The 24,329-nt window shown below is 38.3% G+C and overlaps 1 protein-coding gene across 3 annotated transcripts in view; it reads left to right on the forward strand.

Annotated features, from left to right (window-relative positions):
- The window catches only part of Zfpm2 (zinc finger protein, FOG family member 2), a 418,495-nt gene that overhangs the window by 258,967 nt on the left and 135,199 nt on the right, over positions 1 to 24,329 (forward strand). For all 3 annotated transcript variants that reach the window (XM_050162068.1, XM_050162088.1, XM_050162077.1), the window contains one exon: positions 13,431 to 13,542. In XM_050162068.1, coding sequence (XP_050018025.1) covers positions 13,431 to 13,542 — 112 coding nt within the window. The remainder of the gene's footprint in view (positions 1 to 13,430; positions 13,543 to 24,329) is intronic.

The following is a 24,329-nucleotide window of genomic DNA, read 5'->3' on the forward strand; positions in this document are numbered from 1 at the left end:
GGCGCCATGCAATTAGTTTCTACAAAGTACAGCTAGACATCATGCATAATGTAAAACAGAAACTGCTAACCAGTGGCTCGTGGAAGATCGTTTAAGCTAGCTTGCATGAGCAGGAAGAACCGATATTAAACACACTTCCTAAGAAGACCCTCGGTGCCCTCACACCGTGGGGAGAATTCAACTTCCTATAGATTACTAAGAAGAAAACAGAGGACAATTTGTGGTTAAAGACTGTCTAGCAATGAGTACTTGGCTAAGTTATTTTAGCTTTTTAGACTCTGCATATTTATCTATAAAATAGATATAAAGGTATTTTATAGAATTGCAAAAATAATCAGTTTAGACACAATAAAGCACATAAAATTTTAACACCTTGTTGCTGCTTAATAAATGGAAGAGAATAAATCATACATTAGGGAAATTTGTAACTTTTGAGTTAGCCAGAATTACTCTTTTTCCGGGAATTCTAAACGTTTGAGAAAACATATTTCTTTAATAATAAGTAGAAGCATAAGCTGAATGTTTACAGGGACATACAAACCCAGTACTGTTAGTACACATTACATGTGTGAACTCATACGGGGACTTACATACCCAGTACTCTTAGTATACATTACATGTGTGAATTCATTTGCTTTTAAAAATAACCCTGTGCCACAAATGGTTTTGTAATTTAGATTTTCATGTTATGTGTATGTGTGATTGCCTCTGTATATACATGGGCACCGCTTGCATGCACAGTGCCTGTGAAGACTAGAGGAGGGCTACAGAACTTACGAAACTGGAGTTACAGGCAGTCGTGAGCCAATGGTGGGGATGCTAGGAACTGAACCTAGTGTTCTTAACTCTTGAGCTTTCTCTCCAAACCCATAAACCAATCAATTAAACAAGTGAATGAATTCTTAGTAATTTCTACAAAGTCACACACTGCCTGCATTGATGTGCAAATGGTATTCAGTCAGTCATTTGCCTCCCACAGACAATTAAGTCACCTTTGAATCCTTAATTAGCAAAGTGTATTAAATTACTTAATGAACATATATTTAAAATATGCATATTCATCTGGCTATTGTAGTGGTTAATATTGATTACCATCTTGGCAGGATCTGCAAACATCTAGGGGAAAAGTCTCCAGCAGAGTAGAGAGGCATAAATTGATAGAGTTGATCATAGCAAAAGGCTGAGAAGCAATAAGCTGGTATTTAATAGACGAGATGCATAGCTAAACTCCTAATATGCATCTTGAAAGATCATTATGATTAGGTTTGAGATATAGCTATAAAAACATGGGCCATGTTTTATGCTATTTCATTGCTACACATGAGAAATTTGAATGTGTTTAGCCAAACTCTAAAGTTAGCCCCATAACTGTCATTAAACACCACTCTATCCCTACCATAGACTAGCAATCATTTCTCCTTTGTGAGTACACTGCCATTTCATCATGGGTCATGGAATATGCCTTTCAGTTTCCAAGTGTATCAATCATAGGCTTGAATATAATTATCTTGATTATTAATATTGATTTAAGTAATCTATGTGAGTGCTACTTAAGTATTATTGTTAATATATTGTGAGCATCTAGGGGAAGCATAAGTCATCTGCCTGTCCATTCTTGAAGTTTTCTGTGCAAAGCTTGTTAGTAGACTTCTGCACATGTGATGACCACAAGTAATTTTCATAAAAGCCCAAAATGATTATTCAAATAACTGAACAGTAGCCTTCTCAAAACAGAAACAATTGAAATGAGGACAAAGCTAGTCGTGTTGGACTATTACTAGTTTAAATGAATTTACACATAATGTTCTATTATTGACATTGCAAAAACCACATTTAGACAATGCAAACAAATGTCTTCCAGATGTTAAGTTAACTTGCATGTAACCAACAACGATAAAAAACACTGATATTGGTACTCAAACCTTAGACTGTAATCGATGCCATAGTTTGTCACTTTAACCCAATTTAAACTCACTACCTAGCATATACGTTGATGCTTCTATTCACAGCTGTTAGTGTTTAAGAGAACATGATAGGCTAAAGACAGGGTGTGATATTGCATACGTCTAATCCAAGCACTCGGGAGGCTGAGGCCAAAACATCTCCAAGTTCAAGTGCTGGCTAGGCTACATAGTACGACCTTGTCTCAAAAAGGAAAAAGGGAAAGAAACAGCAGCCAAGGAAGGAAAGGGGAAAGAAGAGCAGAAAGGAGATGGGAAAGCAGGGGGGGGGAGATTAGAGAGGGAGGGAGGGGGGGGGGGGGGGGGGGGGGGGACAGGGGAGGGAGGAGATAAAATAAAGGAAAGAGAATTGAAGTAGACTTACTAAAGTTTGTCTCATATGACTGAGACTCATATGCCAAACATCTTACTAATAAATTACTTTTTTAAAAATTCATGTTTATTCTTTGCTCTTCATTAGAAAAATCATGTCACTGAAAATTAGCAAAAACAAAGAAATATCACATTACAAAAATTGATCCAGATGCAGCATTGACAAAGATGAACCTCATTTGACTTCACAGCATGCCATTCCAACTCCCCAGGCATGGACAAGCATGCCAAACAGCGTCTGGGTGTTAGAGGCACGGAGCGCTAGAGTTTGTTAGTGTCCTGCTCCTACATCTTCAAGAGGGAAAGAAAGGTAACCCACCTCAGTGAGATGGACACTTGTTCCGTAAAGAACAGCTTTACAAAAGTCCTTCCACATGTGTTGGTTAGGCAAACTTATTCAAAACCTTCTTCACCACCAAAGCCTTTTAGATACTTGAGCCCTTTGTAACACTCTTGTAAACAAATTTTCATATGATTAGCATAAGCTTTGCTCAACTGCCATAATACTCTGACATTGTTGCTGAGCTCTTTCTGAACCAGAATTTAAATAACATGACAATAATGTTTTGTGGGGGTGGGGTGGGGGTGGAGTATACCTTTCTGAAATAAACTGTAACCAATATAATACTTAGCACTAACTTCAATGTTGACGCATTTTTACCAAGGAGGGACTCACTTTTCTCATTTCCATGTTTATTTTAATGCAGACTTTTTCATTAACTTAATTATGACATCAGAAATTTTTAAGTTCTAAATACAGTAAGCTAATATTAGTCTAAGATAATAGATATAAAGATACACATCAGGAATATTAGTAATTAAGAGAAGAATATATTTGCTTATTCCAGCTTTAGTATTATTATATTGAGACCCCTTTCTCCCTTATGACTGCCCCAAATGCTAAGAATAGGTTGCAGATGAGGGCTTAGGTCTAAACAAATCATTGTATTACCCCCCCCCAATACTCACGGGGCACTGGAAAAGAAGAAACAAAAATAATATAAAATCCAGAAGACAGGGAGGAAGGCAACAAAACCCCATCCTCTAGACTGGGGTTCAGCCAGTGGAATCTAGATCTCAAAGCAGCTGCAATTGTTTTGCCTGGACCTGTAGAAGACAGATCCTCTGAATAGTCACTCATGGATGGGGCTCAGGGTTTATGTGACCATACCTTGTACTGCTGAGCGTGAGCATCTGATGACGATCGGAAGGGGGCACCATAATTATCAGTTGTCTAGGTACTAGTGTACTCACCGGGCTTCCATGGATAGCTCCATTCACAAGACCACCCAGGTGGCTATACACACAAACAAAACCAAAACAAAAAGTAAGGAGATTATATAAGTGGAGGTGGGTAGAGGAAGTAGGGAAAGAGGAAGAAGTGAGTTGAGAGTCATAAGTATATATATATATATATATATATATATATATATATACACACACAATTGTGGAAAAAATAATTAAGAAAAGTATTATTAACTGGGCAGTGGCAGTGCACACCTTTAATCTCAGCACTCAGGAGGCAGAGGCAGGAAGATCTCTGTGAACTGAGTTCGAGGCCAGCCTAGTCTCCACAGCAAGTTCCAGTATAGCCAGGACTACGCTCAGAGAATCCCTGTCTAGATAAAATGACAACATAAAATGTATTATCTCTTTTTAAATAGGAAGTAAGGTTAGCTAGGGTGACAAACCAACAACAGCAACAAAAATACTAACAACAATAATACTAACAACAAAAATACTAACAACAATAATACTAACAACAAAAATACTAACAACAATAATACTAACAACAATAATGAAGCCATAAAATTAATTACATGTGTGGTAGACTACTTCTTGAGGGATGTATAACTCTCAATATCAATATGCATACCTCTCAATACAGTAGCTTTGAGCAGGATATTTATTCTCTCCAGTACACTAGGCCTTTCAATGAGACTCAAAGATAGATGACTGAACAGAATCAACACTAAGTTTTTTAACCTAAATAGGCCAATGATAGTTTAATGTGAATATACATCTAGTTCATATACTTTCTAGTCTTCAAAATACCTTTATTTTGACCACATTACTTTCTATGAATAGGCTTAAAACATATAACATTTAATTAAGATAGATTCCATTATTTATTTATTTCTTCACCAGCAAGAATAACATTTTCTTCAGCATGTCGAAGCTCGGTGGGGTTAGGTTTCCGTATGCATCTTCCAGGGCACACTCAGAAAGTGAGTTTGGCTTGGGAGGAAATTCTATAGCAAATGTCTCTTAAGGACAGTATTAACAAGCTGTAAGGACATATGAGATCATCTTACGCAGAAAAAAAGTAGAGACCTCAAGAGGTTAAGTGGCTGGCTTCAGGTCGCATAGCTGGCACCGAGGCTCACATGCTCCTGACCCCTGCCATAGTTTTTGTGTCAGTCTCCTAAAAGGAAGGCTACTGGAGAGCAATTTGTTGTTTTGGGTTTTCTTTTTTTTCCTTCTTCCTTCTCGGGGTTTCAGCTCTGACACTCTTTTGCAGATTGCATTAGGTACAAGCCCAGAAACTCTGCCAGAAGCAAAACAACACTCCTTAAGCACTCTGTGACTCCCAGAGACACATAAAATAAAAAGGGTGAAGCTAATGGTTGCCAGCTTGCAGGGAGGCACTCCTATTCTGAGCCAAGTTGACGTGAAGAACAGATGAGACTGTGGGACTGGAGTTGGCAGAAAGAAAGAAGCATTACTTCATTCTTTCTGAAAATGAAAGCAGAATATTTATCTGGATATTCTAGGGGTTATTAATTTGGTGATTTTTTCCCACTTGAAAAAGTGAAATTTTTCTATTTTTAGAGCTGATGGTTTCAGCCCACACTGTTTGTCTATTCATCGCCGAATGGTTATTCTTATTTGGAAGCAGTTTACTTTAAATAACCCTCATGCATAGAATTATTTGTGTTTTGCTTTGAATGGGACCTTTATTCTTTGGCCTGAAATTTCTAGATTTAGGCAGTGGGTTGGGTTAAGAGAAAGCAAGGAAAATGTACCATAAGTGATTACAATTACTTAAATTGTTGGTGCTTAGCGATAGACTGACATACAGCATATGGATATAGTAGGCAAGGATTCTATCATTTATTCTACACTGATTTCTTTATGGTCTCTTGTCATGGTTGACATCCCACAGTCAATGTGAAGATGCTTTCTTAGGAGAAATCCTCTGGAATTCTACTCTCCTGGTATCCATAACAGATATTTTATAGAGTCCCACTCAAGAAAGAGGTTTTGAAAAATACTTAGAGCACAACAATTTTCCAGGCAGTACAAGTTTAATATATTTTATGAAGTTGGTTTGTTATTTGCCAAACAGCAAATGTAGGTAATATCATTCACTTTGGTATGAGTTTGGAAATGGAAATGTTATTAGTGATGTGTTTAAATGATTATCCCTCTTCTCCCAAGTATATGCACCCTCCCCCAACACACACACACAGTCATTCAAGTCCTACTTTCATACCATCAAGTACAGACATTCACGAATTTGGTCTTTAAAATTCTATATTTTATGGTTTTGTTATTTGAAAATTTTGGGGGCTATGCAACATGTCTAAAATTACAGAAAATATAATTCTATAAAGCCTTGAATTGGAACTTTTTATGAAGAATTTTAAGTTATTTGCTCCCACTGAACAGATTGCTGCTTCTTAAAATTCAAATTCATTGTCTTTAGAAAGGTCATACAGTAAAAAATATGGAGAGTGGTTAAGTGTTCCCATTACTGTAAGATTGAGTGTAATCAACTTCCAATGTGGAGAATTACTTGAATGTATATGTATGAACTGAAATTTTTACTATGAAAAAATCTTGTGTGGTAGTAAAAGAGGAAACCTTATACAGTATCATAATTTTTATTAGATTGGAGAACAATTGAGTTGAGATGTTGGTGATGGGTGTGTCATTCAATTTCCTAATGCCGAATACAAAGTATGAAGTTTCTCTCTCTCTTTCTCTTTATGTGTGTGAATTTGTGTGTCTCCCTGTGTAGCCCTGAGTGTTTCTGATTTTACTATATATTTAATATCTGTTTTAATTTTGAAATTTTTCTATGCCTAATATCAAGTGTATCATTGAGAGAATAGTAAAAGGCATCAATCATTAAGATAGTAGAATATTATCATAGGCTTCATATCTTTTTACTGACTACATAGCTATAGAAACAGCACCAAAATAATTTTCATAGCCATCAACCTTTATCTAGTAGCGAAGGCATAAGATATTATAATTGTGTTTTCATGTTTCCCAGACAATTTCCATCAAGCACCAGTTGCAATCCTTTTTCGGGGGGTTCAGCTCTTCTTGTACACAACCCCTTCCTGTGGCTTCTAGATCTTCTAGCTCTTATTCTGGAAACACTCAACAAAGTTTTCCAGCAAAATTTGGAATCCCTAAGGCAGCATTACGTCATCAGTCTCTTGGGTTAGAATTCTCCTCTATTCTTTACCTTTGGGCTGCCTACTTTTATCTCCATTAACCTTTTGGCTCGACTATAAACATTTATTGAAGGCTACCTCCTTTGTCGGTCCAGTGACTGCAAAGGTTAGTGAGCAGAGGATGCCAGTCTGACCTCTTTTATCCACATTAGATGAGTCTAATTATTCCTAAGAAGTGACACGTATGACCCATTTTGTCCTTGTCAAGTTTGTCTAGTTGTGAGCTGTCTAAACGTGAAACTCTGGGTTCAAACTGTGTCTAGAAGTGCAGGGTTTTTTTTTTTAAACTACAATGTGGAGTCTCAAAAAGTGTACAGTTCCTTTGCAATCCAGGTTAACTGAAAATGATGACTCCTTTTATGTGCCTTCGATTATTGCTAAAAGAGCTGCAAATAAAGCACAAACTTTAACTGACAAATCTCTATCTCCACGGGTATTTCAACGTAGAAACTAAAATAAATGAAATTAAATTAGGTAAACTAAGCTTCCCTAAGATTAAAAGCATCATGATCTTTTGAAAGTCACTCCTTTTTTTCATGCTCTGGGATCTCCAGCATCTTCAGGTTCCTCTCATAAGTGTCTACTTGAAGACTTGGGCAAAAGCAAGGGACAGTGGTAAACGCCATTGCTTTGCAGACTCTGTTCTATATGGAAATAACGTTGGTCCTCCTCCTCCTCTTTTTTCTCTTCCTACACTTCCTCCTCCTCCTACTGCTGTTCTTTCCTTCCTCCTGCACCCCTTCTTCTTACTCTACTCTTCATTGTTTTCTTTTTCTTTGGTTGGTTTAATTTTTGTTTTTTTTTTTCTTAATTTTTATTTTTGGAGACAAGAGCTCGTGGTGTAAGTCAGACTATCCTCCATCTCCAAGATATTTTGACTCAGTCTCCAAGTGCCAAGCTTCCAGATGTGTGCCACCAATCCACTTTAATCCACTTCCAGTGGTCCAGCAAAGTCTCACCGGGGTGTAGCTTTTAGAAGACTCTACAACATACAAAGATGGAAATTGTGGAATAATATTTTTGAATAGTATTATTATTGAATACTAGCATTGGCTATTTCAATGCTTAAATGGGACAACCCGGAAGTTCTGTCCTGACCTCTATGCTAACCACTGCAGATACTACCAACCCTCAAAATATGGGGATTCAGGAAATTCTTTTGACATTTTAGTTCATTTATTAATCTAGACATTTAGTAAATGATTGGCATGTCTCTAAATATAGTATTGAGCATTATGCTAGCTCTTTTACATACTACAAAATTAGAATAGAATGCGTATTTTGAGCCAGGCAGTAGTGGTGGTGCATGCCTTTAATTCTAGAACTCAGATGGCAGAGACAGACAGAACTCTGTGAGTTCGAGGTCAGCATAATCTACAGAGCAAGTTACAGAAAATCCAAGGCTGAACAGAGAAAACCTGTCTCAATTTTTTTAAAAAAAAAAAAAAAGCAAAAATAACAACAATAAAAGAATGTCCATTTTGGAGATATGCATTCTAAAGTTTAAAGTACTAAGGTGGCTTTGCAGCCAGACGACCCACCAGGAGCATGGGTAAAGATTCCCAAGTACATCATTTTCTCCCTCACCTTCACTTTAAACAAACAGCAACAGCCAAGTCCAAGATACCAGACATGTTCGTATAAACCTGAGTCTAGAAGCAAGGATGATGAAAGCACCATCAGGTATTTAGTGTCATTTTGAAACAGGTACATTCTATGGCATTGTTCCACTTAAGAAACATGTATTTTATTACTTTGAATGAATTTGAGGAGGATTTTTGACATTTTTAAAAAAACACAGTTCAGTAAATCTGAATTTTTTTCCTTGCTTGATTTTACTGTTTAAATAAACTACCACCAGCAGAGGCTGCAAATCTCAAATTATCATTTTATAATTATGTAGGTCAGAAATCCAATACAGGTCTCATGGTGTCCAGCAGATAGGTTTATTCTTGGAGGTTCTAGGAAAGAGTCCGTGTCCTGAAGGCTGGGTCTTCCCCAGCTGTAGTGTTTTAGGGTGTGAGATATCAGTGACTGGCTCTTCCTGTGAACGGAGGACAGAGCTACCTTATTTACTATTTATTTATTTATTTATTTATTTATTTATTTATTTATTATTTTTATGACCCGTATTACTTCCTCATCTTTAAAAGCAGGTGCAACTTGCTGCAACAACAGAAAAGTAAAGAAAACAGTGTCTCCCCCGAACAAAAAACCTTTTCCCTTACACAAATGTCCAAATTCTTCAGTCTTCCTCCCTTAGCTCTTTTCAGACACCTGATCCAAGTTGGCTTCATGAGTCAGATTGAGCCTTTAGCATCTGCAGCTGTAGCCCCAGGCACAGATCCTCAGAGCACGCTGAGCCCTGGAGAATCCCAGCACCTTTGCTATCCATGCTCTAGGAAGCCCCTCTTCTCAGTCCCTTTTTCCCACTGGGGCTCTCACTCCCAGCCCCAGTTGACTCCTTTCTTAGGAGAATCTTCTTATTTTCCCATCTCAAGAAGGAAAACACACACACACACACACACACACACACACACACACACACACACACACACACAATCTAATGATTTCTATTGCTTTCAAAATAAAGACAGGTCCAAGTGCAAAAACAAACAGAAAAAGCAGGTGCAGTAATTGCAGGTGAAATATTTTTGCTTGTTTGCTTGTTACAGGGTCAAACTCTAAAGCTCAGGCCAGTCTGGAACACACTGTGTGGCCCAGGGTGTCTGGTGGTTCACAGCAATACCCCTGTAGCCTTTGGAGTGTGGGGACGGCAAGTTCGAACCATCAAGCCCAGCATCTGAGAATCTCTTTGTTTCACGCTTTTGACTTCCCTTTCCACTTTTCAGGGACTCCTATGAGATTATTTGCACAATTTTGGATGATTTGCCCTCTCCTGGTCCTAAATATTTAACTGCATCTTTGCCAAAGAAGGTAACATACATATTCCCAAGGTCTGAGGCCTCAGAGCATGGTTTCTTCAGGACCATTTTCCTACCTGCTACACCTTTCACAAGCACTCACATTTTTCCAGTCTGTTTTGTCACCTGTACACTTTGTGTGCTAATAAATATTTCCCTTACGTCCCTCATTTAAGAAACCAGAGAGTTAAACTCCATGAAGTTTAAAGTGTCGAAAACTCCAGAATTTCTATGAATCCTCATCCTAGAGTGAGACGTGAGGAAACGAGCCTAATGATCAAGGTGGATTTTATTGCTATTTTCTATACATGGATTTTTCTGGAGTGTCCATTTCATATAATCCTGGATAACTCTTTCCTTCTCACACTTTGTAATCTTCTTTGAAGGCAGTCAATCTCCCCCAAAAGTTGGTTTCTTCAGGCAGAAATCGGCTCACCTCCTCAAAACCGTAATAACTGCTCCCACGATAGTTTTTATCTATTTATTATTTACGCCACAGCTTCGGTATAGCTTTCAGCTAGACCTTTTCATACTCTTGCTTCTTCCTTGCTGATGTAGAGTAGAAGAAATAGTTTTTATTTTGGTCCAGTTTCTTAAATCAATTCCTGCCCATGCTGAAGCATGATATATGTTTATCAAAGTCTTAAGACATACAGTTCTTAACTCATCATTCAGAAATGATATTCATCCACTATTTTTGCTTGAGTCACAAAGTCATCTCTTAAATCTTAGCTTGTTTAGGGGAAAAATAGTGGGGAGCAGGGTATAATTATCTGATGTCAGAGTAGTAAAAAGCCAAAGCAAAGCATCATTCAGGTGAAGTGTTTACCAGTCTGTATGCAGCAGGTACTAAGTAGATGTAGAAACTGGATAGTGTTCCAATAGCAGTAGCAGTTAGGAAGACCCTACCATCCTTGTCCCTCAGAAACCCTCAATCCCAGAAAAATCAGGATGCTTGATGTCACTTAGATTGACCATTTTGGGGACCAAAATGCCAAAGACACCACCACCGCTCTCTATCAAGTATTTGACCTTTATGAAATTACTTGATCATTCAGGTTTGGTGTCCTTGTCTGTAAGTAAGACAGAGCAAGTGTATAACACACTGTCTGTATACACAGCACAGATCACACTACCCTCCGTGTTCCATCTGTGCAACTGTTTCCATTGGCTGTGCCTTCTTAGAGAATTAATCACAAAAGGTTTCCACTGAGGTGTAACATCCTTGCAGCTGTCCCAAGCCTTTTCTCCCAAATACATTCCTTTAAGCTTTCTTTATGATTTCTTCCAAAGGTCCTGAGTTGAATTCCCAGCAACCACATGGTGGCTCACAACCATCTGTAATGGGGTCTGGTGCCCTCTTCTGGCCATACACACAGAAAGAATATTGTATATATAAATAAATAAATAAATATTAAAAAAAACCGTAAACCACAGAGTTCCAGGACTGAGTGTCCTGCACACTGTTTTCTCACATATTGTTCAACATTTATCCACCGGATCCCAGTAACTCCACACTCTTCCTGGAAGTTGCCTCTGGTGTCCTGTGAGAATCTACAGGACAGACATTCCCCCCTCCTTGTTTTTAAATGACTCCTATTGACTAGGATTTCTGTCCTGCCTCTTCCTGCAATCTTTCATTCCCAATGAAATACACAGAGTTCTACATTAATTATAAACTGGTCAGCCTAGTAGCTCAGCTTCTTATTAATTAATTCTTACATCTTACATTAGCCCATAATTCTTGTCTGTGTTAACCACGTGGCTTGGTACCTTCATCAACTAGGCATTCTCATCTTGCTTCCTCTGCGTCTGGGTGCCAACTGAAGACTTAGACTTTCCTCTTCCCAGAATTCTCTTGTTCTCATTGCCCCACCTCCACTTCCTGCCTGGCTACTGGCAAATAGGTGTTTTATGAAAATAATACAAGGGTACAGACAATTGTCCCACAGCAGACAATTTTCAGTTTATGGGTGACAGTATACTATGATCTTTTCCACTTTTTTTTTAAGCATCTGGCATCTTCACCTGGATCTTTAATCCAAAAAGACTCAGATTTTGCATCCTAAGAGTATTACCAAATTTGCAACATTCTGTTTCCATTAGTGATTACAAGGCAGGGTATAGGCAACTGACTTATTTACCTTCTACTAAGATTTCCCGGAGACTTTCCATAATGGAAAAGCCTCAGGTTTGGTGTTCAAGAAGGATACTGAGGCAGGTTGTGTTTTGGGAGAAGGAAACTATTAAAAGGGTTATTAGTGCCATAAAGAGACTAGCCGTGCATAGTATGAGATTTTAAAGGGAGGTGGGACCCACATTGCTGAGTAGGGATGCCTGGACATTCTAAGCTACCAAAACCCTTACACATTCCTGATCTAGCTAACATTTCAGACTGGTTTTAAATTTATCCTTCACGGTTGAATTCTTATCTACACTTTGTTCTTTAGTCATTGCCTTGCCTGATTCGACTGTTACTTAACAAATTGAGGAGGCCTCTGTTTCACCTACAGTTTTGAACATGGCTTTGCCGTTAACAATCGATTGGTATGTCGTACGCCATCTTTGCTGTTGTGGAGGGAGTGAAATGGGTTTTCCAGATTCCTGTGAGGTCTGAAGTTGCCAGTGTACACAGAAATCCTCCGGGGACTACTTGTGAACGTCGATTTGGGGAATTCACGATATCGCATAACACGTGAGAAAGTCCCAGGATAACTGAGATTTCTCTGGCAGAATCATATCTAGGTGAAAATGCAGTTCAGAAATTACCTCGAGACCCTTGTATTGTCCTCTGTGTTGTGGTTTCCTGATATTTGATACACAGAACACGGGCTGTCGAATGATAAGTCTGAATGCCAGTTTACTGTAACTCACCCGGGAAGCGCCGTCTGGCTGAGACGTTCTCACTTGCTCCTCAGTTTAGCTCCTGGCATGTAAATTTATCAAATGGGTTTTAAAGGTAAATAATTTGGGTGCCAAGTTCCCAAAAGTGTTGAATCTTATGAGAATTAGATTTACCCCTCTTTGGTATGTTCTTTTAGAATGGTAACCCTGACCTCTCTGCCTGTTTATTTGGGGCAAAGGGTAGCTCATGGCTTCGTCTCTCTGTACTTGATTTATTCAGGGCTGCTCTTTTACAGTTTTCTGGAGACAATTCCTGGTGGGTCATTAGCATCGTTATTATTGCGGCGATAGACTGCACATCCACACTTTAGTCAGGGTGGTTGGGTGGATTCCATTATTCATTCAAAAAAGCGCAGACTCTAATACAAATCTCACCCAGGGTAGAGCTTTGAAATGGATACTGATTCTCTAAACTCTTTCCTGTCTGTTTCAAGAAATAGTAAGATCCTGTTTATAATGAACCCCAATGTATCTAAAGTTCACTTCCACACTCTGCTCTGTGATGAAAGTCACCTGCGTTCTCTTGATAACTCAGAGCCGCAAGAGATCGGCCTAATCGTGGAGATCTGATCCAATATCGTTGGGGGAGGGGGATAATTCCACCCTTCACGATTAGTGAAAGTAGTAAAACCTTGGAGGGCTCCTGCCATCTTCAAGAGAGACAACGGAGCAGGGGAACAAGGCCTTGGGTTACGGTTAGGGCGATTTAGTTGTATGTTTAAATGAAATGCTCAGTAGAGTTATCATTCGAGTTTTTGATCAACAAGAGCAAATGGCATCTGTTTGTTGTCGTTCTGCAGAAGACGAAGGCTCAGGTCCCCATGGTGCTGACTGCTGGTCCCAAGTGGCTTCTGGACGTGACTTGCCAAGGAGTGGAGGACAGCAAGAACAACTGCATTGTGTACAGCAAAGGTAACCGCGTGATCCTTTTCCCTGTCTCTTTAGCGGCACCGAAACCCGAATACTGCGACCTTGCTCCCGAGGAATGGGATCAAGGACCAGGTAGAACTTGAGCCTCTTGCTTCCCCTTCACTCATGACGCTCTCTAGTCTGTGTTTTCAGGGAAGCTTTACTGATTTTTACTTCTGTGCAACATAAATAAGAAGAGTAACCACTAAGTTCACTACTTAGTGCTGTGACCCTTTGCTAAGGGTCATGTGTGAGCGGTTTGGTTGGTGTCTGTTTCCTTTACTCTTACTCCTATTGGATAGCTACCTGGTTTTAGGAAATCTCAGATTCCCCTCTTAGGTATTACTGACCAAAGATTGTATTCCTTTTGAAATTTCACAATTTTTGTCCAGAGGCAAGCTTCAGGGGCATTACCTTGCGTCAGATTCCAGAAATCACACAGAATGAGAGGGGGGTTGAAAATGAAATCTTTACAAAGACCAAGTGCTATCCCGTGGTGCTTTGCGAAGGGTATGAGGCTAACGGGCAAGAGGGAGCCTGCCGGCTTGCAGAGTGTTGCCTTTGATTCACTCAGCGTGACCACAGCCTAGCCAACCTCTTCTGGCTACAAAGGGATGCCATGACACATCATGAGACAACTTTCATTGAGACAGGAATGTGTGCTGGGGTTTGGGAGGTGAAGTGTGGGCCTCGTGTTTTCCTTTAAGTTTCAGGCTCTGGCTTGGTGTTCTCACAGTGAAGTCCCCCGTCTCACTTTGCCGTGAATATTGCAAAACCTTTCGCTTCTCATGTTTCATTTCTTTCAGCTTTCTTTTTTTTTTAAACCAAATAGACCTACTGAGATCAAAGATGTGTTTGCTCATTGAACCTAGAAACCATGAAAGCATACAAGGGAGCAAGCAAATAAGCACCCCTATCAATATATTAACATATAAAACACTAATCATAACATCAAAGACTCTTAAAAACTTGCTAGAAACAATTACAACTTGTTCCTATAATCATTACAATTTGTACATTTATAAGAGGATTGCCTCAAAAACTACCCTGGGCCTTTGAAAGTTAAAACACCGGAAAGAGGGAATTTGCAAGCTAAGAACACAATCTGCACACCAGGATCTGATTATATTTCTTTCCCTTCTGTAATTGCTGGTCACAGACCCACCAATTTTCTAACCTGAATTCTCTTCTATATTCTGATGGGATCTTTTAACTATAGGAGAAGTGAAAGTTCCCTTGAGTGTGTGTGTGTGTGTGTGTGTGTGATCTGTCAACATAGATAATATTGTGAGTGAGTTTGTAAGTCCCCACATTCAGAATACAAGCATGAAAGAGTCCCGAGTGTCTATGTCCCATTGTGAGGGTTAGATTTATGCTGGCCAATAATAATAGAATTTCACTGTGCAATTACAGCTGGAAAAAAAAAACAGTGAAAATACCCCTTCTCTGAGGTGATCCAAGTCCACTGTATTTATATCTGGGATCACTTTAGGAAAGATAACTCTGAATTAAAATTCTAATTCCATAGTCATTTCAGTTGAGTGCTTCAACTTGAATATTGAATACAATTTTGTCTTTGTATTATGGTTGTCTATCCCTCAAGCCTTTTGGCAATAACTAAGTTCTGGTTAATGGATTATTAACTATCAATCACCTAGCTCATAAAGCATACATCAAGTCTAACCGTGTATTAGAATGACATACACATTGATAGCTACTAATTTTCAACACCCCTTAAGTCCTGTCTTTAATGATCTTTTACCAAAGTATGTACATTTCTCCCATTGCCTGTCATTGCTTTTCTTGTGGTCAACTGTTGTATGTTCCAAAAAAGGAAACACAAGGAGGTAGCTATTTCTTGTCTCTATTCAGTCAACTACCTATTTACTGCAATAAGGAGAATGTTTGGTTCACTCTCTGTCCTTAGCTAGGCATGCTCTTTGCACAAAATGAAAAGAATTAACGAAGGAAGGGAGGGAGGGAGGGAGGGAGGGAGGGAGGGAAAGAAGAAAGAAGGAAGGAAAGTCATATTGATTGATGAACTGGACAAATGATGAATAGCTGCCAATCATTGTAATAGACATCTCACATAAAGTGTTGTTAAATGACAAATGACATAAATTGCTGATGTCGTCTCTTAAGCTGCAGAAGGTTATCTGCCATTGTTTTATTTATGACAATTCAGGTACTAGACCTGCAATAAATCCTGTATTGCATCCTTTCTTTCATCTCCTGCAATGCAGCAGATATGCATCTCCATTTTACAAACAATAAACAGGAGAATTAGTAAGTTATATATTGTGTTTATGAAGCTAAGAAACAATAAATATTCACATAGCGTGAGGTCAAGTTGTATACACCAAAAACTACCTCCTCTCCATGAAGATTTGAGACATGACAATGAGCTAATTCGTGTTTTCTTCCCTTTACATCTTTCAGGTTGGGACAGGCAGTATAATTGTCTTTAGTCAAGCAACCTAACAATGGAGGCAGATTTCAACACAGGTCCTGGCAACTCCAAATCCTGTCTGTGTTCTTTGTACCACGTGACTCCCACCTATCCCCTTTCAACTACTTCATCATAAGTTCCCTCAAAACAGCTAGACCTTTATGCTTAAAATTCAAAAAATACATATCTTAAAGAAAAACATTTCTCCCCAAATATTCTGTAGAATCCCACAAATGAGAAAGAGCTCTTGACCAAACATTTGTTACCTGCCTTGAAAACTCACTATAAATGTTGGTAGTAATCCTTGATCAATTTAGTGCAGTAAACCACCCAACCATGTGAAAATGTATTTTCATCTTTCCTCTCAATGAGTACCTTTTGGATAATAGTTCCTCCCCAAGGAACAAACTTTGAAGGCTACTCAGATCTCCCCAGGGCTTCAGAAAACTAAAGCTAATTTTGAATACTCAAATTGCCTTAGGGTATAGAGAGCAGAGTATTTTGGCTTCTTCCTAGGTATCATTTTGGTCATGGAAAATAGAACTCCACGGTCTCTATCTCTTGGTGAAAATGTGTACATGGTGGATGTGTTTTTGTTGGGGCTAGAGGGAGCAATCTGCTTGCAGAACTGAGATTGCAGGGGTATTCTGGATTTAAGGGACGGGTTGATGCAGTTGCTCACACTTGATTCTCAGTCTACATCTGTCTTCTGATCTTCCTTCCTTGTGTAAATGGCAAGCAGCATCAGTAGACGAGATCTCTGGTGGTGACAACTCCAGACTTGTTTTGCCAACACAGGAATGCCGGTGAAGAGAATGAAGTCTTGAGTTTTTAGTGACAGAATCAGGGACTCACTGTGGCTCTCACCAGCATACCTAAGTCATATTAGACTGAGAGAATTGGCCTGAACTGAGCCAGTGGGGGCAGGAAAAATTATTCCCTAAATACAACCTGCGTGCTGCTGCCACAGCACAAGTTCTCATGTGGGTGGCTTCCAGGTCCTGGATGTATGGATTATCAGTGTCAAATTCCTTAGAGCTTTCAATAAGGATAAAAAAAAATACATAGGTTCCCTATGATATGACTGTGTGTGTTCCTTATTTATTTTCTGGCCAAATACTTACACAAACTACTTACAAAATCTATGTCAATACCATGACCACAGGACCCAACTATCTCAGAGAAAATCAGCAAATACAATATAAATTTTGTATGCGTAGCATTTTGTAGAAGTGGTTTAACTGGGAGAATCTTTGTAGTATTTTTTTACAGGATATAAAGAGGCTTCATACTGTTAATATTTATGACTAAAACTTACTTAAAATAATGTTAAATACAGCTAATGACATTGGAACTATAGAGCTTTTATTTTCTAGATATCTATAAAATGAATATTTAAAAGTCAAACTTTTGCCACTTAGAGCTATTCGACAAGCTGATATGATTCTGTTTAGTCAAAATAAAAAATAAGACAGTTTGGGACATTCACATCCTAATCTGATGTGTTTTTCCTGTCTCAACTCTCCCATGCCCTTCAGACAGTGAAAGACTAGATTTGGTGGCCATCTGTTTGTTGCCATTATTCTGAACAGACCCCAGATAATTCTCATATCTGTATCTCTTGAAGCAGCATATTGGACGGCCTCACCCTGCAGTTAAAGGGAGCCCTGCTGGAGAGAGTATGCACAGGGCAGTGCAGCTAAAATCTACCACTGAGTGTTACATATCCATTCTTTTCTTTCTATGGACTGGGAAGCATGGTGACTTTATTCATGCTTGCAAAAGAAAGCTCCTTAGATATTCTGAGTGTTCAAACTAAACTTTTAGTTTCTTCCACGTGGATGTCTTTTAATTACTTCAGTTTCAATGTTAATTTTTCACAAATTTATTTCTAAACAATCCACTCACTAGGTCTCTGTACTAAGTCAACAAAGCCAACCAAAAGAATGAGAAACTCTCAAGTAGCCCTGATTTCCCTTTACTAGAGTCACTTTATATGTCAGAGCATGGTATCATCATAAATAAAATCTCTGCATGGAGTCAAGGGCAAATCACTTAGCCTCTCTAGATAGTGGTTTTCTTAGCTATGTATATAGAAGACCAATGGATTCTTGGTAGAATTTTTATAAAGAAGGACATAGACACTAGACACTAGCTTGTGTGTGTTATCACAGCCATCACACTCCTGGCTACCATCCCTTCAACCAAGTCTGTCCTGAAGGTCAAAAGTATATGAATTAATAGACAATGGGGCAAGGCCTTCATGATGGTATGTAAGAATACATGGCCATCTCTTGTTTAAGATGGAACAATTCCACAGTTCTTATTCAGTAGCAACAAGTCCATTTATCAAGCTTTCAAATACGTCCCAGACTCACAGACCTGAAGCCTTGTCTGAGCAAACCATTAGCTTTGTTTTTAATTGAGCACATAATAAATTTTTCTGATTTTGACCTTTACCTATTGATTTTATGTACTTACATATATATATTTGTGTGTATGTGTGTCTGTGTGTGTGTGTGTGTGTGGTGGGGGACATGTATATTGTGTCATGTATGTGGAGGTCAGAGGACAGCTTGCAGGAATTGATTCTCTTCTTTTGTTTTTAGGTTTGAACAATTGAACTTGAGTATTTGGGTTTTTTGGCAAGTACCTTTACTTACTGAACCATCTAGTTTATCCAATAATTTTATTTTTAATGAGAATTTTATGTAAATGTTAATTCAATGATTAAAATACTGATGCTATTAATACTAATGATAGCTGCCATCGGTCATTATTCTATTTCTACTCTATGCACTATTCTCACTATTTCCATGCAATATCCTGTTTATTATTTCAATATACACATGGTACAAATAGCACGTTTTTTATTCTAGAAAAGAATAAACAAGTTCAGAGACAGAAAACTCCATGACACAAAGAGCTCCTATGATAGGAAACTGGTCTTCCTTCTATCCAAAGCCCTAACTCCATGACGATTTACAAAATTGACATTGCTTTTGAAGCCACCATTTAAGAAGCGAAGTAAATTTCTCTTTGCTGGAAATTTCATACACGTTTATCAGTGAAGTCATTTTCCTTCCTTTGGCTTGTCTTGAAAGAGACAGTGCTCTAAAACAGAGCAGCAGGTACCACACCATTTGTGTTCATCTTTGTTAGCTCTAGGCAGCAACAGTGGAATCTCACGTAGAAGCTGGCATTAATATCATTCTGGGCCCATCTCCAAAGTTCTAACTTTCACTCATTGTACCAAAGTGCTCATTTAGTCACGTAGTTAATATATTAAGACTTCGTTAATGGTCTGCTCTATTTATGATCCTATATTAAAATAATGTTAAAATAATGACAGAAATGCTACTACGATCTAGAATGGGGAGAAATTTTCAAAGACAAATGTATTTAATTATCACGACAATGATTCACCTTAAAACAGAGGATCTGCTGGAGTTTCCTAGAACTTTGATACACTGGCTTTGTCCATTATAATAGTCAATTTTCAGAGTAATCTATAAGCTAATGCTTTTACTTTACCCGGAGGGTCTACTATCATACAAATAATAAAGTAATTTAAAAAGAAAATAGTATCCATCTTTAATGTTGTATTTAAATAGTCAGTAAATTAATAATAAATGTATGAATGTCGTCTCATTTTACTGTATTCTTGAAAGAGAGTGAGTGCCTGAACCAAATATTTAGCACTGGGAATTATAAAATCATAAGACGATTAAGTTAGCTAGTCTTAGAATCCCAATATTGCTTTTTAAATGACTTCAGGATATAGGAGGTACTAAGGTTATTATCTGTTATCTGGAATACAGTGGAATTGTACAACTGGATAATAACCAAACAAACCGGCACAATGTAAAATTACATTATCAGTGTGTTAAAACAAAATTGCGCCCTAAAGGAGTCCACATGCCAGCTCAGAGCTGCAGTGTAATTATGCTTAACTCTGATAATTAAAATACAACGGAGATCAACAGAATCATTTTCATTAAGAAAATTATTAATGATGGTGGTATAACAGTAATTGATTGCAGAGCACCACAGGATAACGCGATGCTGAAAACCCAACATGTTTCAGGATTGTCTAAGGCTCTTTCTGGTTATGTTCTGCTAAAATGAGAAATACGTTTTGAGGCGTGTGCAGTTTATTATGCCTTCTCTAAGACTCAGTGATTGGAAAAATGGCTGCTTTAGAAAACTCACGGTCTGGATTCAAATGGTCGTTTCTGTAAGGTCTGAAGGTCAAGACAGGCAGCCCCGGTTAACAGGGTTTTCTGCTGCAAATTGCAGAATGGTGGCAGATCCGGCATGTATTGGACCTTGTGTTGTTTCCATTTCTTACTGTGCGCTTCCTGGTTTTTACTGCTGCGTTAATGGTTTGCTGATATTATGCTGACCTGAGTCTGCTTACACATTCATAGTCATTATTAATTTTTGTTATGTATGTAAAAATAGACTTGTGTTCCTACCAATGTCATTGCGAGTTTGTTCAATGAAGTGCTGGTACATAGGCCTGTGTTGTATCATTAATTTTCTCAATGAGTGAGATATGCTAGCATGTGTGTAAGAAAATATTTTAGACCACCTTGAATCTGTGTATTAGTGAAGTATGTGCCTCTTAGGGGTAGAAACTAAGACTGTTGGCAAATGATAAGAACTAAGGATATATCAGTGTTACATGGATAAAAACAAGAAATGAAGAGCAGGGTCTTTTGAGAGGTGAGTCACTATCACTCAGAGATGTTAGCTTGTCATTCAAACAGATGATAATGTTGAAAGCTACCCCCAGGAGTATCTTTGTCAGCTAAACTGAGGGACAACTCCTAAGAGTAAAAATTTTTTTTTGAGAAAGACGCTGTAAATAACTTTTTAAACATCATACTGATTAGATGAAATTGTTGCAGTACAGCTCCAGATGAGAACAGCGAAATGTATGGTATTGTGTCTACTATAATTAGAGTAATGTTTAAAATTGTAAGCACAGGAAACCTATTGAAATAAAATTGCACAAAATTGCAAACGTATTTCGGTAAAGGAGCGAGATGTGTGGCCATTATTTAGATCTTCTTACATTTTATGTTAGAGATGGAGCCTAAGACCTAAGGAAGACATGTGTGGTGAGCGCTCTAACGAGCAACCGCATTTTCAGCCTTGTATCCTATCTTAAAATTAAAACTTCTCTTCTTAAAACTTTTCCTCTTAGATTACTTTCCTCATATAGTTTAAGAGAAGCGTTTCCACATTCAAATCCCATTCTTCCATTCATTCATTCATTCATTAACTCACTCACTCCTTCACCATATGACACAGCTGGAGACCAAACCCATCTCTACACGTATACTAGGAACCTACTGTACCATTGAGTCAATATTTTCAGCTCCTTCTTCTTATTGGACCCAAATTGAAAAAAAAAGGAATATTTCTCTCATCTGCAAAACCCTTAGTCCATAGGAAAATTGATGTTTTTCTTGGTGATATAATTAATCTCCCCTAAAACACTTATGGATGAATGCTCTAAAACTCTTTTTGTAAGATAATTTTCAAAGTCAAGTACAGGTAGCTGAACGCATGCTTTCCTATGGTATGACATTGCCATGAGGATACAAAATACTGTAAAACCAGCCTAGGCCTAACGAACTCGTGGATTTATTAATCAAGTATATTTAACTACTTAAATACTGACTTCAGTCAGTAGGCCATAGTCAAGGCAAGACTCGTGGAGGGTATGAAGATTAGATGATTGATAGATAGATAGATAGATAGATAGATAGATAGATAGATAGATAGAAAGAAAGAAAGCTAATAATCGGTTTGAAAAATGGGTGAGTTAAAGAACCTACAGGCTCACAGGATGGTGCTCCAAGAGTACAGTTCTGTAAGGGAAGAGAACTTACAAATGAGTTCAGGAACGGGTAAACCAACTACTCACCGTTTGCTTGAATGATGTCAGGTATCCTTGGTATCAAGTCAGGGTATCCTTGACCATTCAGGACATCCGTATCAAAATGAAAGTTTAGCCAGATCATTGTGTCAAAAACAAGCTTATACTCATTCATTTAAAAACTATGCTCTGACAAGAAATAAGGTTGTAGTCACACACTTAAGGTAGGCAATAAACCAAACTCCTTATTCAACTTGTTATCTGACTCCATTTTCCTATCCTTTGCTAAACACTGGCATCCATCTCCTAGACTTCTTTCTTCATCAGGTTTATCAACCTGATGATTGCTGCTCCTCTCTACTTCCTCCTGGGCAGCCCCGCCAGCCCCACCAGACAAAATACTTCTTGTGAAGTGCTGGAAATGGAAGTGTGTTAGTTACTCTTCTGGTTCCTGTGGCCAAATACCTGACCAAAAAAGCAACTTAGGGGAGAAAATATTTATTGAGAATCTGGAGTCATGTGTCAGCAAAGGGATGGTGGTGAGTGTGAGGTGGGTGGCCACATTGCACCCGAAGTCAAGAAGCCGGGGACGATGGTGTTGTTGCTCCTATGCTTTTGTCTTCTCTCTGGATACCAAGTCTGAGGGAAAGTGCTAATCACAGTTCTGCATGTCTCAAAGGGCGCTGTTAGATGCGACCAGCGATTCGTTTCCTGGATGATTCTGAATCTAGTCAAGTTGATAATGAAATTAGCCATCACAATCACCTAATCCATAAAGAGCCCAGTAGAAAATTGTACTCAAGATAAAATAAGATATTGGCATTTGATAGCTACTGGGAAAGGAAGAAATGGCTTTCTTTGTTGATGGGACTCCAAGATCAGCCTGCCTTCCAAGAATAGCTAGGTAATGCAAATTGGAGTCAATGGAAGACAAGAGAACTCAGGATTGGCTGAGTGGTAGGTGACAGTAGGGAGAACTGATATGATAGGATTCGATATGATCAAAATGAAATTCCTAAATAACTAACAAAATATTATTTTAAAAGCACTGCAATTTGAGAAGCCTGTTTCCAGAAAATTTTGTTGTTGTTGTTCTGTGATGCTATGAAAATATCAACAGGTGGTAAGAGCTGCTTACTTGCATTGCTTTTCCACTCAGCCTTGAGTTAATCAATCTAAAGAAACAAAACAGACATCTGTCTGAGTACAATGAATCACATGAGAAAAGCTTCAGCATCAAATGCAAGGACAGGATGGGGAGATGCAAGAAAGAAATGAGACAGAAGAGAAAAATCCCAATACACCCTCCATACCTTAGGGAATGATAGCTATATAAAAAGCAATATGTTGAAATATGAACATAGAAGTAAAAACTTGTGGTACTTACAAATATGATGCTTAAAGTTAAGAGATAATCATGGGATGAAATCTGAATAAATTCTAGAAAATGGACCAAGTTCCCACTGAGCTTGCTCGAGCCATCCTTGTCCATGCCCACTGACCAGGGCCTCTATCACTGTCCATACAAATAACTAAATGGCATTTACAGTCTTCTCTCATTAGTTTCTTTCTATAGTATCTCATTTATATGCTTTTAAATTATTTGTTTTTATATAACTACATTATTTCCCCCTTCCATTTTATCCCTCCAAAGCCACCCGTGTTTTATTTCACTACCCCTCCTTATTTTATTTCAAACATTTAAATCTACTTCTTTTAGCTCCATTTCCCACACTTCTACCTTAGAGTCCAATCACACCCATGCATTTAAATGAGTATGATCCTCAAATGCCCCTTTCTTGCTAATCTATATTGTATTTTCCTAACCTGAAAAATTCTGATTCTTTTACTTTTGTTTACAAGTACTGCTTAAGGAAGTGGGCATTGTGACTGTTTAGGGTCCCTTTGACCTCAAGAAGAGAGTGCTTCAGAGCTATGGACTTTTTTCACCTCTACATAGTCCTAAATCCCACATAATACATGCCTATTAAATTTGCATTATTATTTAAGGTATGATTCCTCTTCGAAAGAACAACTTCTAGTAAGTCTGGTATAGTATCAGCAACCGCTAATGTGGAAATCATTTGAAAATCCAGTATGCTCGTTGTCATTTCTTCCATGTCTAGAAAATATTTCATGCCTTAGCGAAGCTTTTGAAGTCCTAGGAAAGCAACACACATAGCATGTATTGTGCTATATCATTTGGCACATGCATATATGAAAGAATTTTAAAAAAAATAAGATCTGCATATATAGAAAATGATGTCTTTTCACTGGGCTTTGGTTAAAATCTTGGCCCAGCAGCCATGACAAGGTGTTGACTCTCTTGTGCTAGCTAGCACTTTCCAGATCCTGTGTCTGGCAGAGCAGAAGCTATGTCTTTTGATTTCTGCTCCTCATGAAAAAAGCCACCGTCTATCAAGTCTTTGCTCTGATATGCACATGGAATGC

Source organism: Alexandromys fortis, unplaced genomic scaffold (genome assembly GCF_014885135.2).
Source record: "Alexandromys fortis isolate MF-2015 unplaced genomic scaffold, M_Fortis_MF-2015_v1.1 scaffold_17, whole genome shotgun sequence".
NCBI classification, from domain to species: Eukaryota; Metazoa; Chordata; class Mammalia; order Rodentia; family Cricetidae; genus Alexandromys; species Alexandromys fortis.